At 41.0% G+C, this 27,719-nt stretch overlaps 1 protein-coding gene across 1 annotated transcript in view; it reads right to left on the bottom strand.

Moving 5' to 3' along the window:
• The window catches only part of TSPAN7 (tetraspanin 7), a 229,683-nt gene that overhangs the window by 67,601 nt on the left and 134,363 nt on the right, over window positions 1-27,719 (bottom strand). Inside the window, exon 2 of the mRNA XM_089673916.1 lies at window positions 171-359. Coding sequence (XP_089530042.1) covers window positions 171-359 — 189 coding nt within the window. The remainder of the gene's footprint in view (window positions 1-170; window positions 360-27,719) is intronic.

Genomic DNA, 27,719 nt, shown 5'->3' with positions numbered 1-27,719 from the left:
GAACTTTAAGTTAAAAAAAAAAATGAGTTTACTGTTAGCTGCCATAGTATTCACATTCTTTCTTGTCAGATGACATGGAAGTGACCGAACAATTCCAAGGTATGAAAAACATAGCAAATGGTCGCAGAAATATCTTCTGTCATCACGAGTAAATAAGAGTGGATTCTTACCAGTTTCAGCATCCATGGGCTACCACGACAAGTGGCAAAGCATCCAAAAAGTCCGAAGACAATGATTGTAGTGCCAGTTCCGATAAGTACGTAGGGGGCATTGGTGGAGTTCTCAGCAATGAGAGATATATATGTTCCTAATGTGAGTTTTCCCCACACTCCAACAGCTAGAAGAATTACTCCAGTAATCTGTAATACAATAAAATATGAACATTAATTAGATAGGAACTAGAGAGTTTCGTTGATAAACAGAAATAAAAATTCATGCATACATTCAGAAATAGTATTTTCCTATGAAACTGGTGTGAACTGATAAACTTATACAGTATATTCCTAACTAGCAGCATCTTTCTGTTGTTATATTTTTACCATATCCCAGTTGTCAAACCAGCCAGGTGTTGTCTTACAAAAGAAGCCAATACCAATTTAATTCATTGCCTGCTCTTTTTAAGATCATTTGCATGAAGTGAGTCCCTTGATCCTGTCTCTATGATACACGGTCAGTATTCCCTCTTTCAGATCATTCACAGCCATGGCCCTTCTACATGACCCATTCCATAAGGTACAGAGGGGGTGATTCAATAAAGTGTTTGCTACCCTTTTCTGGAGGTATTGGCCCATTAAAAATCCCTGCAGCTAATTCATGAAAGCATTGTAAACAGTTCCAGAACATTATTTGCATTCATTTTTACAATGTGCCCCTATGGCTACCACAAATTCAAAACAATTACTGCCAGCTATGGAGGTAATTAAAAAAACACGAAAACTCTTCTTTGGCATACGTAGATAGGCCAGAATACTGGGGAGGGGGTGTTATGTGTTAACTTTATTATTTTGTTTTGTATTTGCTTCATCATTGGTTGCTAGGATGCAGACTGCCAGCATTCTAGCAACCAATGATGCAGGGCTGAACGTGGACAGCAGGCACAGCCTGATGGGGATGCTTGGAAATAAGTTACCAATCATGTCTTCCTTCCCTGTGATTGACAATGCACAGCAGTGTGTGGATTCCACAGCATTAGACAGCCCAATAGTGGCAACGGAATCTGCCCACTGCCATTCGCTGTCAATTACAACGCAGGGGGACCTGATGGTGAACTAGTCTCTCAAATATCCCCATCAGGCTCTGTCCACCCGTGTGATAGGCACACTTGCCAAGCAGGCAGTTCAGTAAAGCTGAGACTCAATGCCGACTGCCTATCGCAGAGGTGCTCAACCTGTGGTCCTCGGACCCCTCTGATGTGGCCCTCAACCTTAAACCAGGGAAGTGCATGCCCAGGGGAGAAATCCCATTAATCATGACCTGGGCTTGCCAACCCACCATCCCAGAGGATTAGAGTTCATCAAGATGGTGCTGGCAGTGAAGGAGGCAGGTGGCCACGGAGGGAGTAGGAGCTACATAAGCCGATGCTTCCTCTGTTGCGCCGGCTCCTGTCTCAGTTGGAGTGATACCAAGTGCACTGTGCCTGGGACCTTTCTAGCAACCTGAATACAGCAAAAGCTTGGACAGGAGGGGCAGCAAGGGTGGCACATATAGGAACTGATCCTCTCCATTTTCCTCCTGAATTTGCTGAAATCCTGCTTCTTCTCCTCTCCCTACCGCTGGCATTCAGCAGCTGCAGGAAAAAAAATGTTCATTATTCTATTCAAAATAAAAAAAATTCTAAATTCTGAACCATTTAATTTCATTGCGGCCCACAACCAGTTACCAAATTACTTAAGTGGCCCTCACTCTTCAAAAGGTTGAGCACCCCTGGCCTACTGTGAGAAATGATGTACCTGTTCCCCACAGGTACATGAATGGCATAAGCACTGACAAACACCGAAACTGTAGTGCAAAGATATGACAGAATCCTAAAAAGTGTCTACTGCACTCTTTTATTGAATTCAAATAAGAAAGTTCTGGGTTTCTCTTTACGTTTCCCATTTAAATTGCCTGCCAGTTAGGAATTGTTCACACGGGTAGCAGTGGCAAACCCATTGCAGGATTCAAATCACCTGACAGTTAAACTTTTTGCAAGAGTTTATTGTCAAATTTAAATCACACGACAGCTAAAAAGGCTGCAAAAATGGCTTAATTTACATTATCACATCTCTATCTGTATGTGTATGATGGATCTGTAATTATTAAAATAAAAAAAATCTAGTAAGCAGCTGTGACAAGACCCAGCTCTTTCCCAGCCTACCTGCAGGGAAATATGCAGGAGGAGCTTCTAGTTCTCTGCTGCTGGTCACATGTTCACATGTTCAAAATAAAATAAAATAAAAAAGTCCAAACATAAACATTTAAATTGTTGTACAAATATATATTTGAAATAAAATGTTTATTTTTTGGCAATAACAACATGGTGTGGGTGGATTTCTGTCAGACACAGGCTGTGTCACGCCCCAACCGGCCTGTGTCTTAGAAGAGCAGGGAAGCAAATCCTCCATCAATCAAGATGTAATATTCAAGCTGGTTAGTGGGCATGGAGGAGGAGGGAAGGAATGGGCTGTCATTTACATCTGTGTATACACCCACCTGTGCGACTCTATAGTCACATGGGGTGCTGAGATGCGATAGGGAGGAAATGCTCAGCACAAAAACTCACTGAAAACTGAGCATGTGCACTAGCTGCCAACACTGCTCTGCAAAATCCCTAACTGCGGTAATGTAACATTTATTCTTAAATTCCCCCATCAGCTGCTCATGATTACAGGTGCAGATAGGTAGCAAATACACACAAAGTACCTGCTTACCAAAAGATTTTAAAGGCTTCTTCATACTTGCAGTCAGGGAGCGGTAAAGACAGGTGTCTGAGCCTCGATTTTATTGTCCCCTGGCTGCCCACCAGAACTCTAACATTACAGCCTGACAGGCCAGTACTTATGCCGCAGTTGTGGAAATTTTAACTCAGGCTGCAGAGATCGACAGGTGCCACTCCCCTATTGAGATCAATGGGGCTGCACTGCAACCATGAGCTAAACACTTGCAGGCAATTCAATGAAAAAAAAACAAAAAAAAACCACAAAACAGACAGAATAAAATAAATTAAAAGAAAACTAAAGCAACCAACACAACCAAGGACTGGTATGTTGCAATACATTACATTGTTCTTGCCTTTAGATATACATTAAAAATAAATCATTGTACATTCTTTCAGGACCCTTCATACTCAAAGGAGATATTGGGGATACTCTGTTATACACTGAATAAAGTTTGGGTGTGTTCGGCTACGATACAGTGTACTCGGCTGGGTACATAGGGAAGAGCCCATCGACAGGCAACCTTCTTGGTAAAAGGGGTTTCCCACATGACAGTAGTAGAGTGTAGGTCTGTGGTTTAAGGCCAAAGCTTTAATTCAGAAGTATATGGGTTTATATTGGTTATATATTTTCTGAAAGGAAGAGACCTGTAAAAACATATTTAAGCTACAAATTTTGTTTTATTTCACAATATTTGTACAACTCCTATCAAACCTATATTTTCAGTTAATGTATAATAAACTTTAGTAAATATTAGTGCACACAAAATACCTTTTTTTTTCCCTAAAATATAAAATTGTGTCAAGTAAATAGATACCAAACGTGCACACCTGCTAAACGACAAACTATGAAACCCTGAAAGTTTACATAGGTTTAAAAACTTCTATTGCTCATTAAATTAGAGTCAAGCACAAATAATGGTCCTAAAATGAACACTTTTTTTATGTATTAAAGAGGAATAATTCCAGGCATATCATTTATTTTTTATATTCAGAAGTAAAAAGGTTTTTTCTTTAATTTCTTTTACCAGTTAACTATGAAACACTGTATATGAATAGTTAAACAAAATGTAGAAAGTCATGAATTATATAATTCTTTGCATATAGGACAAATCTGCATGTATGCAAAAAATTAACTTTCCCCATCAAGAAAACTATCTGCTAATCAATGCATATGAATATTTCATACTTAACACTTACAGCCAGCAAGTGATAAACTCCAAGAAGAACATAGGCTTTCTTTACTCTCTTTCTACAGGTGTTATGTTAAAATCATACAGCTCAATAGCTTGGTTCATGCAGGCTCCCAACAAGCAATGTAGACAATTTTAGGACCGCTTTGGTCCTAATCTGCCATGACTGGACCGTGTATGTAACATTTTTATTTGCTTCTTGAACTAACATTTTTACTGTAAATGGGGTTTTCATTCAGGATACAATTTATGCTGTATCATATATGTCAACCATTCTCAACCATGGTTCTGTGGAACCTAGGTTTCTTCCACAGGTTTCTAGGGGTTCCCCAAGCTATGGCTTAAAGAGCTCTCATTTGATGGCATCTCCATAGTTCTGAGGCTAACTACACTTGTCAGAGCCAGCTGCATGAAACCAATTATATTTTTAGTTGTCTGCAAAGAATGGGGGCATTCCTCCCACCGATCACCAATGTAAGGGGTATCTTTCCCACTGACCCCAATAAATTTGAGTTTTGGGAGGGGTTCCCCAAGACCTAAAAATTATTTTAAGGGTTCCATTGAAACAAAAAGGTTGAGAAAGGTTGGAGTATGCTCTAGACACAAAGGAAACTTGTTTAATATGTTTGAGTTTCAAGTAGCAGGTCTGGATTACATTATTTTATTTTTAAGGGCTTCAGACACAAAATTGGTTGACTCAGTGGTGGCAAGATCAAATGCTCTGATGAAAGCTTTTTCAGAATCTACATGCATGAACATTCAAATTAAACTGGTATATGGCCAGCTTTATAGGGGTGGAATAGGCATGACCTCTACCCCCATGGCACAAAATAATTCCTAATGCCCTAATGTCTAACAAACCAATCATCAAATCCAAGCAGTGTCACGTGGGAAGGTGGGCTTACAGGTATGCATATAACAGACTTTAAAAAAAATAAAAATCTACATTTGCATAGCTATTTCAGAATTTACCCAACCATTACTGGTGGGATAAAAATTAAAGCATAAGTTCACTTGTCAGAAAAAAGGTAGGAGGTGAACTAACACCGTACACCCTCCCCCAGCTCTGGCCCCTGTTGTACTTACCTCCCTGGGTGATGAGCTGTCAGTATACACACAGCTGATGAAGTGGTCTGGAAACTGGAAATCCACACTCTTCTCACCATTTTTGCTGCAGGGCTTCCAGGACGGATCAGAGTGATTCTGATTGGTCAGTGCCAGCATGGAAAAACACTCTGGTCTGTCCTGGAAAATAAGTCCTGGTAAGTATAGCAAGGACTGGCAAGAAAGAGGGGGGGTTGGGGGGTATGGGTGTACGGTGTTAGTTTCAGAAAAAATTAAAAAGTGAACTAAGGCTTTCAGTTAACTCATACAGCTGTCAGTTTAGTCATTTAAATGATCCCGCAAGGCAATAAAGCCCTCTTTGTTCATGTCAGATATGATCTCTGAACGCCTCTGTCACGTCATGATTTTGTCAACATGTTTCCTGAGAAGCTCTAATTTAGTACAACGTTTTTAATGGTTTTCATAGTAAATTGTACATGGGAGCAGGAAATTGAAGATACTAGCAAACCTGGAGACCTTCTATACATTGAGAAATGAAAGATTGTGTTCTGGAATATAACCTCAGAGCTTGCTAACATTTAATCTAATAATAATACTAATAATAATATTATCTGGAAATGGAATGGCTCTTTTCACTGCTTCATAAACACAGAACTAATGGTGCATATACAAGCATTGCTGGTCCATTAAACAATAGTTACCAGCCCTACTAATGTAGGAATAGTGCTTGTGGTTTATGTTTATGTAAGCAGAATTCGCACAATCATATGGATCACGTGCTGAATGCTGGAAGGATGAGGGGGGACAATAACACGTAAGACGATATATGATAAAGGCAGGCTTAGAAAATAGCTGCTTCCGATTTTCACTGTGGCCCTTCTGCAAGCCAGATATATAAAGAACGCTAAAAAAGATGAATATATTCTATGCTCTGCACACCCAACACTGATTAATGATGGATGTGGGTATAATGTCAGGTCACAATACGGACCAGACCTGAATGTAGACAGTTCATTCACTGAATGATTTGTTTTACATCTGTTCTCAGTATACCCATAGGGAGTTTAAGGGCTTGTCCACACTAGTGGCCACGTTATACTGCAGCTGCTGGTGTGCACTGTGAAGGTAGTGGTGGCGGTGCGTATCACACTCTACTTTTTTTTTTTAACTTTATTGAAATACCATACAGTAAATTTCATTCATCTTTATTCACCGCACACTGCGCTACAAAAGTACAGAATGCCCTACTTTTTTCATTTCAATGATGTTTATTTGTTTTAGAAAAGGAGTTACAAGCCAATCCAAAAAATTATACATCCATTTTCCACAAACTGCCATCCATCTGGGCTGATACAAGCAATACACAGAATACAACTTTCCAGGACAATTGTCAGTCAATGATAGCCAAAAGGGACCCATAGGGACTTATAAAATGTAAGGCCCGCAACAATAAGGTAAAGGAGAGAATGAAAACTAAAATGAAACTTTTTGTCAGGTCTGGCATCAGAGACTACCATAACCTGTATGGAGGGTCGATCACCCTCCAATAATCAACAGGCCATAAGAGGAGACACTCCCCATGGCCTTTAGTTAACCATATCCAATACCAGGGAAAGAAACATAAAAGGAAAGAAATTAAGAAAAAATGGAAGAAGGGAAAAGTGAAAAGAGAACTAGAAAAAGAATACAGAGAAAGAAAGAAGAAGAAAGGTGCGTGGAGGAGGAGGAACCGGCGAGCAATCAGGTGCTGGGTACGAGATGAGCACTGTATATAGATTCCAAATATTGTCCACCATCCTGCCTAGAACGGTGCTGAGAGATATTTCATTCATTATCCTAGGTTTTTTCAAAGTAGGCCACCCTATCATGAAGAACAGCGATAAAAAAAAAGTTCCATAATCCGGGTCAGTTTGGCCTTCAGGAGGTCAAGGGATACGCTGGTGGGAGGAGCCTGGTCATGGTGGCTGTGGGGAGTGAGCGGCACTAGCCTTCGGCTAGGTACCGCTCCCCGACCTCCCTGGTGACCCTTAGGAGCCGACTCACCGGAGTCTGGAGGGCCGTGGAGTGGAGCCCGGAGAGCCGGAGATGGGAGCCAGACGAGGGTCGCAGTGACGGGCCGGCCTCTCCGGTCCTTGGTGAGAGAGGGACCCAGACGGCTGGAGAGCGGAGTGACGTGGTGGGGGTGTGTGACCGGCCGCGGAGGCTCTCTGGGAGAGGAGAAAGCCGGCCAGCCGCCTGATCTGACGGAGAGACGCCGGCTTACAGTTACCGGCTCTCTGATGCCCTCAACCCCCGGCTAACTACTGCCCATAATCCCCGGCTGGCTACTGTCTGTAGCCCCCGGTCTATTGCTGCCTGGGGCCCCCGGCCAGCTAACTCTTCGATTCTGGGTCAGGGAGCCCGGGAGCGCCAGGAGACCCACCCTGCATCCCTGAGACGAAGCCCAGAGGGAAAAAAAAAAAAAAAACCCAGGTACAGAGTTGGAAGCCCAGAGGAATCCCCCCCAGGACAGAGCTGCTGTGAAGACCCTCCACCCAAGCTTGGAGCCACCATCCGGGGAAGAGAAGGGTGAGTGAGACCTGCTGGGGGCCTATTGTATTGTATAGTGGACTCCTGAGTGACAGTGGGGAACAAGGGGTTAAGGAGGAGAGGGGAGGATTCCCTGGGTTCAGAAGAGAAGAGACCCACGTTCCCCTAGGAGAGCACAAGTAAAACTCAGTAAACCTGTCTGGATTACAAACCATAGAGGAGAGGTATAACCCCATCTAGAGAATATAGAAGACAAAAGACTTATAGAGGATATGAAGAATAAAGGTCCTAAGGGAGCAGGGCTCAAAGGGTCTCAATCAGGCACGATAAAGAAATTTACATCACATGGAAACATTACGCCAGAAAGGGCCCAAGGCGCAAGCGCCAAAGGGGAAATGGACACTAGCTCAGGAAACAGCCCGAGACTATCACTGGGTATGAACAGCAGTTGTAGCCAACAAATAGCGGATGGCTTGGGACAAAAAGAACTTGATGGTGAACTACAAATACCGAATAAGAAGGAGATGATAGAAATGTTCCAAAGTTTGGAGAAAACGATAAAACATGAAATGACAGTAATTCGGAACGATTTAGGGCATCTGCTAATGAGAATGGAAGAAACAGAGGAGAAAGTTAAAACCCAGGCCCAAACCATAGATAAGCTAAGGAAAAAAATAACCCATTTGGAGAAAACCCAGAAAAAACTGTTCTACAGGATGGAAATTCGAGAAAATAAAGAAAGAAGGTCTAACCTTAGGGTGAGAGGAATTCCAGAGGCAGCAAAGGGGGAAACATTAAATGAACTAGTTAAAAAAATCTTAAACTCCATAAGAGACAGGCCTGAAACAGAAGTGATTGAACTGGATGGAGTTTTCAGAATAGGAAAATTCAAACAAGATACTGAGAGGGAAAGACCGAGAGATATTGTTGTACAGTTCCAGAAATTTGGGGTCAAAAATGAGATTTGGAAGAAGATCAAGGGAAGATCGTTAATTAAATATGGAGATTTGACTGTTCAAATTTTTGCGGATTTAACACCAGAGACTCTATGGAGAAGGAGATCCCTGAGACCCCTGTTAGAGCAAATGAGAAAACAGAACGTGCAATATAGATGGGGTACTTCAGCATCTCTAATTGGCTGGAAAAATGGGGTAACAGCATACCTGAGATTCCCGGAGGAACTGAGAGATTTTTGTGATAGACTGGATCTGCAAAGAATGGAGATAACTGGGTGGGAAGAAGAAGAAAAAGGAGACTCGGATGATACGGGAGGGGAGGATTGGCAGCGGGTCGGGGGGAGGGGGAGAGAGGCTCTGGGGTTGGGGAGAGGGGGGAGGGAGAAGTGAGCAAAAAAATACGCTTTTCTTTTTCTCTCTCTTGTTCCCTTGCCCCCCTAGTATCCCCCTTTTTTGAGGTGGAAGTCCCTCTGGAGGCTCCGGTTGAGGTGGGGAAGTAAAGGCTATTGCAGAGCCTTGTAGATAGAGAAAGGGGTGCTAGGGAGGTCGGAGGAAAGGTGAGCTGTCCATGGGCGGAGTCTACACCCAATATTTTAAATCAACTGTGGAAACAGTTCCACAAATGATTTGTAGGCAGTTTATAAGCCTAAAAATGGGTAGGGGAAAAGTAAGACAGGGGGGGTGGGGGGGGGGAGATGGGGGGAGGGGGAGTAAGGCTAATATTCTGCAAGTCATTCGGTCCTAATAGGAGGAGACGAATTAGAAGAGAGATAAATAAAATCAAGAAGGATGGAAGAAATACAGTTTATAACATATAATGTGAATGGGTTGAATTGCCCTGGGAAAAGATTTAAGTTGTTTAAAGAGTTACATCATAGGGCAATGTCAGTGGTATTTTTGCAGGAGACACATTTTGAGATAGAATCTAATGGGAAACTAAAATCCAAATATTATCCTACATGGTATTACGCTGACTCTCCAATTAAAAGAGCAAAGGGGGTGGCAATAGGATTGGCAAAAAATATGAGATTTGAGTTGGAAGATAGAAGGACTGACCCGGAAGGGAGATTCCTGTTTTTGAAAGGTAAACTACAGGGAATTGAATGCACACTAGCCAATATATATTGCCCCAACAAGAAACCTGAGATCTTTCTGAAGGGTTTGCTAAAAAAATTGATAGATTTTAAAAAAGGGCGTTTGATAATAGCAGGAGATTTGAATCTCTGTATGGACCCACAAATGGATGCAACCTCCCTTGTGCAGAGAGAAGGGGGTAGGTCCCTGAGAGCTTTGAGGAAGGTGATCCACGAGTACCAGCTGGTGGACACCTGGAGAATAATGCACATGAAGGACAGAGACTATACCTTCTTCTCTAATGCACATGAGACATACTCGAGACTGGATTACATTCTAATAGATCATCAACTCATTGAAATGCTGGTTAAAATAGAAATAGAGACAAGAACTTTTTCGGACCATGCCCCAGTCGTAATGAAAATGGGATGGGGAAAAAGGTGGACGGGAGGTTTAGGATGGAGGTTAAATGAGGCTCTTCTCTTGGACGAGGATATTGTGCAGAAGATCAGGGAAGAGATTAAGGTATATTTCCAGGAGAATGAAACAGAGGAAGTATCGACAGCTACAGTATGGGAAAGTCATAAGGTATATATAAGAGGAATCCTGATTGCGATGGGAGCAAGGAAGAAAAAAGAAAGAAGAGAGAGGGTTAGTGGACTCTTAAAGGAAATCCTGGAATTGGAGCAGATACACAAGAAAAAAATAACAATAGAAACAAGACAGAAGCTAAGGGATAAAAAAGACGAATTAGAGAGATTGATGGAAGAGGAGAGGAGAAGAGTATATAATAAAGTATTAAGTGAAAGATATAGATGGGGTGATAGACCAGGAAAATACTTAATGAGAGCCCTGAATAAGAAGAAGAACAGGAATTATATAGAAAAGATAAAAAGCCGTAAGGGGGAGATGGTCCACTCAACTAAAGAAATTATTAAAGTATTCACGGAGTATTATAGAAAGTTGTATAACATCAGCCACCAAGGATCACCAAAAGAAATTAGGGAAGGTATTAATGAAAAAAGGAGGACATATTTAAAAAATGCGGGATTGCCAAAGCTTAGTGAAACACAACTGAACTCCTTGGATGCAGAAATTTCTCAGGAAGAAATAGAAGCAGCATTAAGAAGTACAGGGGGAGGGAAAAGCCCAGGCCCGGATGGTTATACAGTTAAGTACTATAAAACATTTAGTGAAGTACTGTTACCAAAGTTAAAGAAATATATGAATGACTTGGGAGGTGGGATGGAGGGGAGGAGGGAATCCCTTCAGGCCCATGTAGTTCTCATCCATAAGGAGGGAAAAGATCCCTCTCAGTGCTCTAGCTACAGACCAATTTCATTATTAAACACTGATACTAAGTTGTACGCAAAGGTCCTAGCAAACAGGCTGAAAGATCTAATGCCCGAATGGATTCATGGAGACCAGGTGGGCTTTGTTCAGGGGAGAGAGGGTAGAGATAATGGCTTGAGAACTCTGATGCTTATCCAGAAAAGTAGAAAAGGGAAAGCCCCGGTAGTGCTCTTGTCAATTGATGCCGAAAAGGCGTTTGATAGAGTGGACTGGGGCTTTATGATGGACAACTTGGAAGTGTTGGGGATTGGAGAGAAAATGCGTGAATGGATAGGTAAACTATATAAAGGAGCCCACCGCAATCATCACGGTAAATGGGGAAAGGTCGGAATCCATTGGGATGTCCAATGGAACAAGGCAAGGATGCCCATTGTCCCCCTTGCTGTATGTATTGACATTGGAACCCCTGCTATCAATAATAAGGAACAGTGGAGCGGTAAAGGGAATCCAGATAGAAAATATAGAACATAAAGTAGCGGCCTTTGCGGACGACCTACTGTTTTATGTAGGCAACCCCCGAATAACACTACCAAATATAATGAAGATCCTGAAGGAATATGGTGAACTATCTAATCTAAAAATTAACCCAACAAAAACTGAGATTTTGAACATTAATATACCAAAGAGCGAAAAAGAAAAGCTACAAAAAGAATTCCCCTTTATTTGGAGAGAAAAAGATATAAAATACCTAGGAATAAAACTTGCTACCTCATATAAACAACTGTATAGATTAAATTATATTTCTCTGATAAATGAGATTAAGGACGAACTAAAAAGATTAGAAGGAGGAAATCCATCATGGTTAGGACGTATGAACCTAATTAAAATGGTAATTATACCTAAAATACTCTATAGATTTCAAATGATCCCGATCAAACTCCCAGAGGCGTTTTTTAAGATAATGAGAAAAATGTTAACAAGATATATATGGAGGAATAAAAAACCAAGAGTATCATATGAAACACTAAGTAGGACTAAAGAGAAAGGGGGGATGGGACTACCTGATGTCAAGAGATATTACAAAGCAGTAATGTTAGCAAGAATTTATGACTGGACTTTTAATCATAAGGGGAAACGTTGGGTAAAAATGGAAAATGATCTGAGTGGAATTAATTTGAGTAGGATGATATGGGTTCCAGCACATTATAGAAGAATTAAAGAGGGCACAAGCACTTACACCTTAATTGTCTTAAGGATGTGGGATAATTTACATAAACACATGAAATGTGAATTCAACTCTATATTAATGCCTCTTGCAAACACAGAGTTTTTCCCCCCAGGAAAAGATGAGATATCAGGGAGATGGTTTAAAAAGGAAGATATCCAACTGAGAGATATATTGGTAGAGGGGGAACTGAGAACATTTAAAGAATTAAAAGAGATGGGAGGAGATATGTTTACTAAAATAGATGAGTGGAAATATCATCAATTAAAATGTTTTATAGGAACTCTCCCAAAACCCTTGAGATTAAAAACGGAGTGGAATATGTCTGAAAGGCTATTAGCAACACGTAGAGATGGGAAACACGGTGTTACAAAAGTGTATAGAATACTTACAGAACTAGACACAGACACAAAGTTGATTTTCATAACAAATTGGGAAAGAGATATGGGGGTGGGGATAGATGAAGATCAACAGAATAAGATATTTAGATTAGTTCACGAGAGTGTTAGTTTGAGAGACGTTGAGATTAACTATAAATGTTTGACACGATGGCATATTACACCGAGCACTGAGCACAGGATGAGGGGGGAGAATTCAAAAATGTGTTGGAGAGGATGTGGGGAAGAGGGCACGGTGTTTCACATATGGTGGCAATGTCCAAAAATTCAGGTTTCCTGAAGACAATAGTCAAATTAATAGAAATAATAACTGGAAATGACATAGGATTAGACCCAACCATGTGTCTCCTACATAGTGTTGAGACAACAGTAAATAAATATAAAGAATCAGGTGTATGGTACTACTTAAGTGCAGCAAAAGGGTTGATCCCCAAGTTTTGGCGGAAGACAGAGGTACCAACAGAGGAGGATTGGATCAATAGGGTAAACCAGATTAGCAGAATGGAAAAATCTTATCATATGCAGGAAGACAGGATGAAAATATACTATTCACGATGGGAAAAATGGGACAAATCGGGATTGAAAGAGAAATATAGAAAACTCTAAACTAGGAAGTTATTCGAAGTTATTGGGCCTAGAGAGACTGGAGATCTTGCAGAGGGGAGGGAGGGGGGGAAGGGGGGAAATGGTGGGTTGGGAGGGAAGGGAAATAAAAGAGGTAAATAGAAGGGACAGAGTAGAAATGTATTGATATTTATATGTATTGTGTCTCTTCTTATGGAAATTTTGTAATAATGTGAAAAATTAATAAATATTTAAATTTAAAAAAAAAAAAAAAAAAAAAAAAAAAAGGAGGTCAAGGGATACCAAGGGGGACCGCCACGAGCGTGCAATTGATATTCTGGCTGCAGTAAATATAAATGCAATTAGGCGTCTCACATATCCGGGTATGCCTTCTACCAGCTTTCCCAGGAGGGCCTGAAGTGGAGATTTGATGAGATTAAGTGAATATATAAAATGATATGTGCGAATCCAGCATCGCTTTACTTTGCTACAGGTCCACCATGTATGGAGAACCGTTCCTTCCTGTCTAGAGCCGCAGAAACAGCTGGAGGAGGCCCTCTGCACAAAATATGCCAAGCGGGAGGGCACCAAAAACCACCACAAGAAAACTTTATAATTAGCTTCGATTAGCGAAGTATTGATATAATTTTTGGAATTAAGCTGCGCCAGTTTATTCCACTCCGCCACCTCTAATACTTCCCTCAGGTCTTGTTCCCAACATTCCATATAGGGTAACTTGGAGGGCCCTACTTTTTTCAACGCACACTACTGCAGCCCAATGGTGGGATCTGAACTCAGTACAGAAGACAAAGTAACTTGTCTTTACAATGGAACTGCGTTGGATAAGGCTGCTCAACCAAGCAAAGGCATACTGTGGGAACAGACACTAAGGAACCTGTTTACATCTGTGCAGTGTGTTTAAGAGGTAGTAAAGTCCTAGTAAAAAGAAAAAAAAAAGTGCCCCCCCCCCCCAGGCAGTTTAAGTCATAGTGTGCTAGTATGTACCGCATATGAAAGACTTGCCGTAAAACGAAGCCCTCCAGCAGTGCACTGTGACCACTGTTGGTGCTTTTATATCTTTACCCAGTCTTCTTCCAGGCTTAGACTCTTCAACTGTTAGAATGGCTGGGCTACAATAACGCAACTCCCACCCATGTGCACGGGAGTCATGTTCGCGGCACAGCTCTCTCAATGGATGGCAAACTCCAGAGTGCTGTTCATTCAGAGCGCAGTGATCATGCGATTATGATGTCACCGGCCGCTACAAATATGAATATCTCCTAAACGGTACATGTTTAGGAGATGTTCACTATACCTACAGATAAGCCTTAATATAGGCTTACCTGTAGGCATAAATAACAAAGCAGAGTTTAATACTGCTTAAATGGAAACATTTCATAAATTTCAATGGTGGTGCAATGCATTGTAAAAGGCACCCCAACTTACAAAACGCATGTGTGCTACAACACAGATGTCCTATGTGGTGCTTGGAAAAATTCAAACAGCACTTGTGTTGAAGGGGATCAATACTCCCATCACACGCATTTCTGGAATGGACTGAGAAGTAAACAGGTGCTGTAAACTGGCAACATTGCAGGTATTTTCCAGCACACCATGGATCTTCAAGTAACATCCAAATGTTTTTAATGAAAGTGATCACATCATAGTGGCGACTGCAATGTTTTGGGCCACGGTCAGACATCACATGCCTGTCAAACGAGTCCTGCACAGCCCCGAAACCTTGCCCTCTTCCACTGAGATGCGACCACTTTCAATAAAAACTTTTGGACGTCAATTGAAGTGCATCGCAACACGTCGATACATAAAAATGGGTTCACTGCAGTGTTGTGGTGTGAATGAACTCTTACAATGAATGAAACCGCAGCTTACCAACATACCAAGCATGAGTTACTACAAGGCAACAGTGAGTGAATTCAGCCTACGGTAGGTTATACAGAATTCATTTTTTTTTGATCAACCAGCGTGGATGGGGGAATCATTCCTACTGAGCTATTGTATTCTGCTTGCGGGGAGCCTTCCCTGGCAGCAGAAAATAATGATCAGTGTAGGGAAGTGTACCCTTGTTCTGTCCTTTGGATGCACTTTTCAGAAAGCCTGTATCTCACAGTACCATTAGCTTGATGCTTCTGGTCCATGCCTAGCAACAGGCAGTACAAAGTGTACAAAGTGCACAGAGCGGCAGTGCTGTGATACCAGTACTTCTGTGCCATTGCCAAAATTTATGGAGAGCCTATTTTCTGAAAATGAAGGTAGGTGTCATTAAAACACACTTACTTCCTCTCCTGCACCTTCCAGTTACATTTCTTTGAGCTCTCCTTTAACGGTTACAGAGTCACCTGGCTATGTACTGTCTAGAGGAAAAAATATTACAGGGTCAACTGCTGTGACAACTGCTTTTAATCTTTGCTGAATAAGCAAAGATAAGGCAACACCATTGTACGGCTTTGAGATCTCATACATCATGCTCCATACAGTAAATGTGCACATCACAGGAAAACGAGCGCTTGATGAGGATCTGGAAATAGACTTCACATATACACTTGGTACTTTAAGGGAATCTTTAGTTATGTATGTGCATGTGATCCTCTTACTGACAATTATATAATGAAAAATGGGGAAAAAAAACACATACTGAAAAGAAAAAAAGGAGGTGAAATGCAGAAGTGCCGACTAGGGTGGCGCTGCTGATGCAGTGTGAGAAGGGCACACTGGGGGTTCCCCCCCATGTACAATATGGGGTTCCCCCCCTATGTATGATGAACAGACAGGAGTTCTGGCCAAGAAAAGGTCTGGGGACAACAAGACAAAGACTCTCTCTTTAGAATGACTACATAGAAAAAGACAACCAAGTGGCTGGACTTAAAGTATTGCTGTATTTTGCTAAGCATGCCCTGTATGGGACATTTCTGCTTTGTTACCTGCTTCCTGGGGTTATAAAAGTGGCATTTTATCATCTGACCAATCAAGAGGTGATAGTCTCTCAACCCAAAAGAAGTCTGGGAGATGATGGAGGTGACAGCAATGGAGAACAGTGTTATCTTCAGAAGATCACTTTCTTAGGCAAGCCTGCCATAAGCTACAAGTACCTTGTACATAAATGCACATTATGGCAACCACCTCCTGGGGCCCAAAATCTTGAAGTCAATCTGGCAGTTTACTTCCGCTTCGAAATGAAGCCTGTTCAAAATTAGAGCGGAAATGAAAGGTTGATTCTCTTTGGTCCAACGGTTCCTCGCAGGCATCTTCTTCAAAGTTCGGGTCTTTGGGCATCTTGATTGGCCATCGCAGGATGACATCATTCCTGCACAAGCACAGGAGGCCTTCATCCTGGCACTCAGAGACTGGACCAGCACTGTAAGCTGAGCTGCACATGCACAACTCAGTTTGCAGCATCGAAGAAGACAACAAGCAGGCAGGTAGGGACATTTTATTGCAAAAACAACATTGTAGGTTTTTATGCAATAAAAGCCTGCCTGCTGACTGTTTGTTACGACAGAACGTCAGCTCATCTTTAAAGTGGAATTTAAAGTGGAATCAACTTTGACTATTCTGAATCCTTATACTTTCCTAGCTATTTACTAATGCTAGCAGCATATCAGATTTACTTAAACTGTTTTTTTACATTTCTTTAGTTACCTCCTTGTTTCCAGGCCTAGGCAAATGATGTCATACATTTCATGAGTCTTCAGGAGGGGTTTTCTCAGTTAAGCCCACCCTCCAAGAATGCATGCCCGGTCTAAGGGCAGATGGATTCCAGGAAGTAATTGCTACATGAATCATCTGCTCGTACTCAAGATGGCCATGGCCAGAAATGACTAGGAGGATATTTTCTAACTAAAGCAATAAAGCATTTACTGTTGTTCAATCATATGTCTCACTCTGCTACCTATATAGTCCTATGCAAGTTGCATGGCGCTGGCTCCTAGGTTTTTGAAGCTGGACTACTAGTTATAGAGGAGATTTGTCTAGTCTTACCATATATATGTTTTTGATGCAAAAACTCCTGTAGGTTAACCGCCCTCTGACCACCCTACAGCAGAACCACTGCTACAAGGTGGCAGGGCTGCACAAAATCACGTATCTATATGTGATTTTGTGTCTCCAGGTAGGGGGTGCGCGTGAAGCTATCGATCATTGTGTTCCCGGCCAGTGACTTCCAGATTCACTCGGTGATTGCCAACTTTCAAAGGCGGGGGAGAGGTCTGTATGTAAACAATACAGATCTCTCCCCTGTCAGCTCCAGCATGCTGCTTTGTATGGATCTGCATAGTAGAGCCATACGAAGCAGCGTACTTACAAGTAAAGCACAGCACACAGTAAAAACACACACAGCACACAGTTAACCCTTTGATCACCCCAGATGTTAACCCTGTTACTCCCCCTCCCAAAAAAAAAAAAAAAGCTTGCCAGCCATATAACAGATACACAGGAGTAGAGCAGCTTCCCTGTGCTGGATCACTTAGTACGTGATCCGTGCACCCAGACAGGGGATGCGCACGCTGGCCTGACTGGGCTGTGATTTGTTACAGCACATGCCAATTACCGGGTCCCGGCCAACGATTGACCATGAGGACCTGGTGATCGGTTCAGTCTTTCACCGAACACAGCCGAGTGGATGGGGTGTTAGTAAAAGGCTCTCTTGGGTGGGGATTGGGCAGGGGTGTTGTTGGTCAGTGTCAGGCTCTCTCGGTGGGGGGGTGGGGGGGTCTGGTGTTGGTTGGTGTCAGGCTCTCTCCATGAAGGGGGGGGGGTGTTTCTGGCTCTCTCCATGGGGGGGGCTGGTGTGTCTGTGTTGCCTAGGGCAGTACAAAAGGTCTCCCTTTATTTTGCACAGCGTTGACAAAAGGTTACCGCTGTATAGATCCCGTATAATAATAAATAATAATTCTGCGAGAGGCTTATAATCAGCACCACAAATGCAGGCAAAGGCATGCCCGCAGAAAAAAATAAAACTGGAATAATTTTAGGACAGAAATCAAGAATTAATGTGCGGTCACGGGGACATCTCCAAAGCACAAGAGGGAAAATATGCAATGGATTGAATAACAGACAGATAAAGTATGTAGACACATCTCATTTTAACCACAGTTGTATTGTGGTCTAAAAACTGGCATTTTCAGTAGGAAATGTAACCTTCCACTAAGACTCTGGTTATTACTGCCTCAAATATTCTAGGCCAGGTTTCAAACTACTGTACAGTAGCGGTGGTAAAAGAATGTAGATCAAGAAACACATAAAATTAGAGGAAAGGAAAAATTACAGCACAGTGGTTTTCATTCCGACTTTGCTCTTGCAGTTAGCAAAAGTCATTATTAAAATACAATGAAAGCGTATTACTGGATTTTACATTTGGTCTCCTTATATAACAAATTTTCCCTGTGGGGTTCTACTTTACAGGTTTTTTAAAAGCTCTTGCGAAAAGGAGAGCTACACCAACTTTGAAGAATTACCTTTTAGGCAACCAGTTAGGTCCTTGGAAGCAGGATATTTCACTAATGATCTGGTCCAATTACTAAGTCTTTCTTGTGAATGAGAGGCTCATAGGTGAAATTATTGGTCAGGTTCTTTGAAATAGTCCTTTCAGTACTTATAAGATGGTAATGGACTTATTGCTGAAAGAGACTATTTTGTGAATTAAACATGGCAAGTAAAAGTCTGTACTGAATGTTAAAGTGATAAAAAGCTACATTAAAAATATGTTATACTGTACTTACCTGCTCTGTGCAATGATATTGCACACAGAACGGTCCCATACCTCCATACGTTCCCATACCTCCTCTACTGGCATTCCCAGCTGGTGCTTTCCGCCCCTCCCTCCTTTGGGCGCCTCCTTAGCAAGCAAGATGCTATGGAGGCACTCATTCGCACGCATTCCCGTGTTGGGCTGTGTGTGTCCATATACACACCCAACACCAGTAAGCCACGACCCTGTTACCTCCTCACAGGAGTTTACTGACTCTCAATGTCTCCTGTGAGACCAGAAAGGAGAGGAGCGATGCTGCAACTGAGACAGCGCTGGAGTGGTGACAGGGTCAGGTAAGTGTTTAGTGATGAGGGTGGGTAGAACAGGTAGTGGGGTGTTTTTTACCTTAATACAGGGAATGCATTAAAGTCATTCTAAAGCCTTAAGGCTTTTTGCCTTAATGCATTCTCTGGATTAAGGTAAAATAAACCCCAGCACCCCGTTATACTTACCTTAGCCCAATTTCGATCCAGCGCTGTGCCCATGAGGGGCGGCTCTCTTTCCTCTCTCTCCCTCCTTGATAGTAACAAGAGCCACTGCCATTAAAATCCTGTGACAGCGGGGATTTGGAGTAAGCCTGCACAAGTACCCACCCCTATCAAGATGCTTGCTGGGGATGGGGGTACTTGGAGGGTAGGAGGAGCCATGAGCGCTAGTGGGGGACCCCAGCAGAGAAGGATCAGGGCTGCTCTGTGCCAAACATTGCACAGAACAGGTAATTAGAACATGTTTTAAATGTAACAAAAAAAGAAAAAGGATTACCGATCATATAACATATAGAGCAGCTTCCCTGTGCTGGATCACTTAGTACGTGATCCGTGCACCCAGGCAGGGGATGTGATTTGTTACAGCACATGCCAATCACCAGGTCCTGGCCAATGACTGACCATGGGGACCTGGTGATCGGTTCAGTCTTTCACCGAACACAGCTCTATTATTGTAAACTGAACCCTGAGGAAGTCACGCGTTACCGTGACGCAACGCGTCGGAACGCGAGGAGGATTCTGGGAGCGTGGTGACGTCATTTCTGGCGTGGCGGCCATATTTGATATCCCTGTATCTAATACCCATGCAGGAGATTCATAGCATGGGGTATTGAAGGCGTGTAATGAGAAGAAATCAAATGTGAGTGGGCAACTTTTTCTATATCTATTCCTGAAGAATAAACAGTATTACACTATATGAGTTTTTTGTCCATATATGAACCGAGGAGGAGGCTGCTGATAAGAGTGTAAGAGGCGGGGGAGGACCTGGTGAGTCATCAGAGTGGTGTCCTGGTTTAAAGCGAGCTGACCCTGTGGGGTCTTGGCAAGGAGGTGAGGGGCCACTACAGCGATTTGTTTGGATTCACACAGTGTGGACACGTGTGAGCACATGCATGAAGATTTGAGAGTTTTTTTATGTTGGATTTGGACACTTCTTTTTTCCGTATGGACTATATTTTTATTACAGATGTGTGCAGTGATTTTTGTTAGTAATTGGCACTAATTGCACTTTATTCTTAATTGGCAGTACACGGATTGCACAATTTTTGTAATTGCACATTTTGCACAGAGATTTAGCACTTTGTGTTTTTATTCAGAGCACTGTTATAAAGTGTAAACTAACTATTCAAAATATATTTATTTAGTAAGGTTAGGGATAGCACTGCACACGCACACATATATATATATATATATATATATATATATATATATATATATATATATACATACATACATACATACATACATATATATATATATATATATATATATATATATATATATATATATATATATATATACACACACACAAAGCTGTGTTCACTGACAGAGGATCTTGTTTTTTTCATTCCCTGCTAAGGGAATAAAAACAACAGCAAGATATTTGTAAATGCATCACATACGTTATGTCTAGTTAGGCACACAGTTACATAGTTAGTCTGACTGAAAAAAGTCCATCCAGTTCAACCATTAAAAAAAAGTTATAATCCTATACCCACAGTTGATCCAGAGGAAGGTAAAAAAACCCTGCAAAGCATGATCCAATTTGCTCCTGCTGGGAAAAAAAATTCCTTCCTGATCCCCGAGAGGCAATCGGATATTCCCTGAATTAACTTTACCTATAAATGTTAGTATCCAGTTATATTCTGTGTATCCAATAAAGTATCCAGGCCTTTTTTAAAGCAATCCACAGAGCTGGCCAGAACCAACTCTTGAGATAGTCTATTCCATATTTTCACAGCTCTCACTGTGAAGAAACTTTTCCGTGTTTGGAGATTAAATTTCTTTTCCTCCAGATGTAAAGAGTGCTCCCTTGTCCTCTGTGATTACCTCTCCAGTTCCCCAATGTTCTTTTTGTGAATTGGTGCCCAAAACGGAACTGCACATTCCAGATGAGGTCTTACTAATGAACCAGTTAACCCTTTGATCACCCTAGATGTTAACCCCTTCCTAGCCAGTGTCATTTATTACAGTGGCAGTGCATTTTATTAGCACTGATCACTGTATTATTGTCACTGGTGATGTCGGTGGTAGTTAGTCAGTTCCCCCCCAGCGTCAGTCCATGTCAGATTTCCCGCCAAACTATCACAGTCCCATTATAAGTCGCTGATCACCGCCATTAGTAGTATTAAATAAATAAAAATGCCAGCATATATCTCATAGTTTATAGACGCTACAACTTTCACAAAAATCGATCACTATAGACTTATTGGGATTTTATTTTTCCACCAAAGACATGTTGCAGGACACATTTTGTCCAAAATTTATGAAGAGATTTTAAGTTTTTTTATTGGCCAAGTTTTATAACAGAAGGTTGTTTTCGTTTTTTAAAATTGTCTTTTTTTTCATGTATATCGCAAAAAATATAAAAAAACCCAGTGGTGATCAAATACCATCATAAGAAAACTCTATTTGTGTTAAAACAAAAATGGTAGAAAAATTTTGCTTGGGTACAGCATTGCATGCCCACGCCAGTGCAGGTAACAGTGCCAAATAGCAAAAATGGCCTGGTCCTTCTGGAAGGCAAGTGGTAAAAATCATTTTAAAGGTAAGAACATTTTTTGACTTTAGAACCACATTAAAGCTGAACTCCAGAACTTCTGGCAAAATACGAAGCTAAAGCAGTTGAAATAAATATACAGTACATAGAAAACAAATCCTTGCAGGCAAAATAGATCCTATCCACCCAGTCCTGGGATTTTCATAACCCTGCCAAGGCAGCACAGTCACCCTGGGGATTTGCCTTTTTTTTTTTTCTGCAGATAAGCAACACAGCTAGGACATCTCCCTGCCCCAGCTTGCGACTGGACAGTAAAAAGAGCAGCAACAGACTAAAACTGGATTCACAACTGAGTGTAGCGTCTTTGAGCTTTTTTTTTCCCTTTCATAGTGTTTTTCAGGCGGTTTTGAGCTTTGGCAGTTTTTTTTTAATTAGCCAACAGAGAAAAATATCATCTGTTGCATCATTTGTTATGTTTTTCAGCTTCTTTAGCTTTTATTTCTTTTGTTTTCTTATTATTCCTTTATTATAATTTTATTTTTTGTTAGAGTAGGGTAGATTGGGGTTAAAATTTCATGTAATTTCTTATTTATTTATTTTTTTTACAGTTATGGCGTTAATAATAATACTACTACTAACAATAAATGAATAAATAAATCTAAAATACACAAATAAAAAATCATCATAAACTATAAATTAATAATATGTAATAATAATTAGCCACTAACCTTAACCACCTATCCCTTAAAAAATGATCATTTAATTATCATTTATTTATTATTACATATTAATTTAGTTATATTAATTTGTGTAATTATTTTACATTTATTTATGCATATATTACAATTTTTTATTAAACATTTTTTCATTTGAGCAAAAAAAAACACACAGAAATGCACGCAAAAAAACATGTGAATTGTGTATATCCATTCATTTCTACAGAATTCAAAATGCTCAAAAAACAAGAAAATTTGCCCAAACTGGGCGACAAAAAAAGCTCCAGAACTTGTTTGAGCTTCAGTTTTTGGTTTCAGGCGCCTTGAATTGGAGATGTGAACTCTCTCCATAAAGAATAATTGTTTTTATTATTCTCAAGCGTTTTTGAGGTTTGAGCTTCAAGCTACAAATCGCTAAGTGTGAATGCAGCCTAAGATCATCTCTCTGCTCTCTTCTACTGTCAGCACTTTTCTGCCTGCAGCTTGCCAATCAGCACCTGGCCACACCCAGTCATGCCCACTGCTTTCTGAATTGACAGCACTGCATTTGTTGCTGAAACCTGTGAGCTGCAGTGTCTGAGAGGTGGAGCAAATGAGACACACATGAAGCAGGATTTGGCTCAGTCAGAAAGGGTCTTTTTTTTGTTTACGAAGCTTTAGAGTTGCATAGTAAATGCATTTGGTGTTTTTTTTTCCACTATCAGACAAGAAGCTTTAGTTGTACTTTAAGTTTTGTGGCTTTTAAAATATGCAAAAAGAGCCATTCTAAATTCGTAGTACACCCTCTAGAATGGTTCATGAATTTCCCATCTTCACAGGCAGCATAATCTGCTAACATGACAAACATATGCTTTCAGAGTCACCTAAGTTTATCAGCTTGGTCCCTACTGGCTGAAGGCCAAACAAAGAGCTGATATACATGTTTATTTAGGAAGTATACTTTGCATCCTATAACAAATTATCACAAGTCACTTCTTGTGCAGCAAGATATGTCCAGATAACTGGAACACAGATGTGTGAGAAGCTAGCCCTGTCAAAAAATAAATAAATAAATAAAAAGTTTGACACTACAAAGATGAAAAATGTATGGAGGCACTGAAATTTGTACAAAAAAAAAAAAGCAAAAAAAAAAAAAAGCTTGTTTTTTTTCTCTTAAGGGTGAGAATTGTATATACACTTTTTGTAATTTTTAAAGCGGATCTGCACCCTCCCCACCCCATTTTTTCAGACCAATCCAAACTTTGTTGGAGGGTATAACCATTTCAGGCACTCACCCAAGTGGATCCAATGCCCTGCAGAATCCTCTCAGAATTCTGCCGCCGCATAGCCATCTTCTTATGTGATGTCATTGGGAGGCTGTTCCAGGTTCAGCCGCCGGGCCTCATGATGACGCACTGCTAGGCTCGTCCCCCCCCCCCCCTCCTTTCTCAGTGAAGAACTAAGCCTCCTGAGATATGTAATGTGCATATTCCAAGAGGCCTAATGCAGGAATAATGCACAAGTTAAAGAAAAAAAAAATTATATATATTTTAATAAACTGAAAAATTAAAGTTACACGGAAGCACATAAAATACCCCCCCTCCAAAAAAAAAATAAATAAATTGAGGCCCCCCTACCCCCACATACATGTGCACGCATGGGTCAGAGGGCACCTATGCATGAAAACATTGATTGCCATACAGGGTGCAAATCATTGTGCATGTCGCAGCATGCCGGCATGTCAATGTGCATGCTAAACTAATGACCTGTAGGGGCTTTTAAAGCGTTGCTTATGTAAAATATTGAGTACTGACGTGTATCACCATTTCACAGGTGCACACAATTTTAAGCCTTTACATGTTGGGTATCTATTTACGCGGCACAACCTCATCTTTTATCATTTTACCAAAACTGTGGTAATTTATTGCATTTTTATGTGCCCTGGAATAAACTTTATTGTAATTGAAATAAAATTTTGCATATCCTACACCTTTGTGCTAATATCGTGTAAAATAAAAAAAATTGGAGATACGACTATTTTACTCTGGAGTGTCTGCTTTCAGAAAATATATAATGTTTTGGGGATTTTATGCAATCAAAAAAATAGCAATAACAGCTCTGGCAGTCAAAGGGTTAAAGAATATGAACAACAAACTACCCTTGTTAGTGGAGGATACTTTGATCAAAAAAGGATTGTTTGCCAACAAAGGTTATGCTATAATAAGCACATTTCACAACATGCATTGAATCATATATGAAAAAGCTGTCAGACCTGTCATAATGGTTTTTCAGTGCTAAAAGCAACCAACTTGGCAATGGGAAAGGAGTGAATGGTGGGATTGTTTCTGGAGGCATCTTAAAAAACCAGAGTGTCCTAATATGCCAAGCCTTTCAAGGATCATTATCAAAGTGACATGGGCGTGCCATTCTGAAGAACAGCATCAGGAAAAGAAGAAAAGAAACCAGTAATCAAATAGATTTTAATAATAGGTCTCTTTAAACAAATTATAGGTTTCATGTAGAATACATTTTTTTGCTTACTGATATATATATTATTCAGGCCTAGACAGACTCAAAGAAGAAAAAAAAGTCTCTATTCACCAACAGTTGATTATGTCAAGAAAATTGATTATTGGTAAATGCCATTTATTGCAGAGCTAATAATGTAATAAATTAATATAAAATATTTTAGCGCATATTGCTGAACCACTTCAATACTGGGCACTTTCACCTATGCAACGTGCATGGTCATGCAATGCTGTACCCAAATTAAATTTTTATCTTTTTTTGAGACAGATAAAGCTTTCTTTTGGTGGTATCTAATCACCACTGGGTTTTTAATTTTCTTGCTAAACAAATGAAAAAAAAAAAAGACAAAAATTAAAATAATCAAAATAAAACAGCATTCTTAGGTTTTTTTATTTTTTTAAATTTTGCAAATAATTAATTTTTCTTCTTCGCTGATGTGCACTGATGAGGCTGCACTGATGAGGCAGCGTTGAAATGCTGCACTGATGGGCACAGGTAAGCTGCACTGAAGGGCACAGATGAGGTAGCACTGAAATTCTGCACTGATGGGCACAGGTAAGCTGCACTGATGGGCACAGATGAGGCAGCACTGAAATGCTGCACTGATGGGCACAGGTAAGCTGCACTGATGGGGCTGCACTGAAATGCTGCACAGGTAAGCTGCACTGATGTGCACTGATAGGCTGCACTGATGGGCACAGGTAAGCTGCACTGAAGGGCACTGATGGGGCTGCACTGAAATACTGCACTGATGGGCACAGGTAAGCTGCACTGATGTGCACGGATAGGCTGCACTGATGGGCACAGATGAGGCAGCGCTGAAATGCTGCACTGATGGGCACAAGTAAGCTGCACTGAAGGGCACTGATGGGGCTGCACAAATAATCAGTGCCCTAATTATCAGTGCAAACAAATTGCTGACATCCTTGCCGGCTGGGTGTCTTTTCCTTAAAGACTGTCGATAACCGGCAATTCTGTTTACATGTGATCAGCTGTGATTGGCCATTTATTGCCATCTGTGATCGCCCGTGTCCAAAAGGAGGCACATTTCCATGGACACCCTCCCAGAACAAGAAAACTATGCTGTAGCCATCTTTCGGCTACAGCACGGTACTAAAAGGTGGTTAAAGTAGAACTTCACCCTAAAAGAAGTTCCGCTTTATGTCCTCCTACCCCATTACTTGACCACATTTGGCACAATAAACATTTTTTGGGGGGTGGGTACCTAGGTAATCTTGGTGATCCGAGCAGAAGTCTTTTTTGCCCGCGGCCTTCTGGAACAAGTCATAGGTCCCAGAAGGCTGTGGGTCCATTCACACAGTGCAGCACGGCTCGCGCATGCGCAGTGGGAAGCCAGCTGTGAAGTTGCAATGAGTCACTTGGCTTCTCTTAGTAAATATGCCGGTGCTGGAGACACAAAGACCTGAGAAGAACTAGCCAGGGTGGGGACAGCACTGGATCCATGTTTATTAAAAGTCAGCAGCTACAGCATTTGTAGCTGCTGTCTTTTAGTTTTTTTTCTCTCCAGAGTGAAGATCCTCTTTAATGTGTGTTTGGAGTCAAAATCTCCTTTATAACATTGCTGAATTGTGGAGGAGGAGGGTTTTTGAGCTTTGCCTTTAAATTGTCGTGTCCACAGTTGAGCATTCAGGCGCCTGTAGCTCAATACCTGAAAAAGTACTTTTGAAGCAGAATGGGGTGCTAAATTCAATTAAGTAACACTCCTCCTTTCACTCCACAAAAAACGTCTGTCAGCACAGAGGAAAGTACAGCCTGCAGTTTTAACAACGCACGTCAGACTTGTAAAGCTAAACCTTACTGTACTGTAAAGAATTCCACATTGGATTGTAATAGTTATATCCTAGGTAAAGGAGTAATCATCCTTTATAGAAAAAAAAAATAATAGCAAACATGCCCATTACATTTTTTAAAAGACATTTCTAACAAAATCTGTAAGAAAAAGAAAAACAATGGCAGAAACTATTGCTTGAACTAACCGTTCATTGCATATACAGAAATGTAATGATCAAGTTTATCTATGGCCAAAAACAAAAATGGAAGGTTAACAGTATTACAGTTTACCAGTCTTATTGTGATGGCAAAATTTTTTCCCTTTTATTTTTTCCTGGTAATTCTGCTGGTAACAAACATCCTTCCCAAAGCTGAAAACATTCACTCACTGCACTGTATCTATGGAGGTGTTGTCACCCGAGAATGTAGAGGTGAGGTGGACTGGATTCCGTTTTGAATGGCTATAACACATGTTATTTATGGTCAAAATAGCTCCAAGGAACTCTGCATTAGCCTCATGTAGATGAACATCCATAAAATGCACTGGGCATGAAAAACTCTTAGGCCCATGGCACACATGCAAAAGAAATATACAGTCCTTTTACATGTGACTGCAGTCTGCTCTTCAACATGGTTGTAACGGCTGAAGGTTCTTTACCTTCAAGCATTCTATAATAATGTAAAAACCTTCTGTGTGCAGCAGCGCCCCCAGCCCCCTAAATACTTACCTGAGCCTCATCGAGA

Source organism: Staurois parvus, unplaced genomic scaffold (assembly GCF_062004578.1).
Source record: "Staurois parvus isolate SC_StPar_1 unplaced genomic scaffold, SC_StPar_1.0 ptg000145l, whole genome shotgun sequence".
In the NCBI taxonomy this organism is placed as follows: Eukaryota; Metazoa; Chordata; class Amphibia; order Anura; family Ranidae; genus Staurois; species Staurois parvus.
Note: the sequence above shows the minus strand (reverse complement) of the source record. Positions and strands in the feature narration are given on the sequence as shown.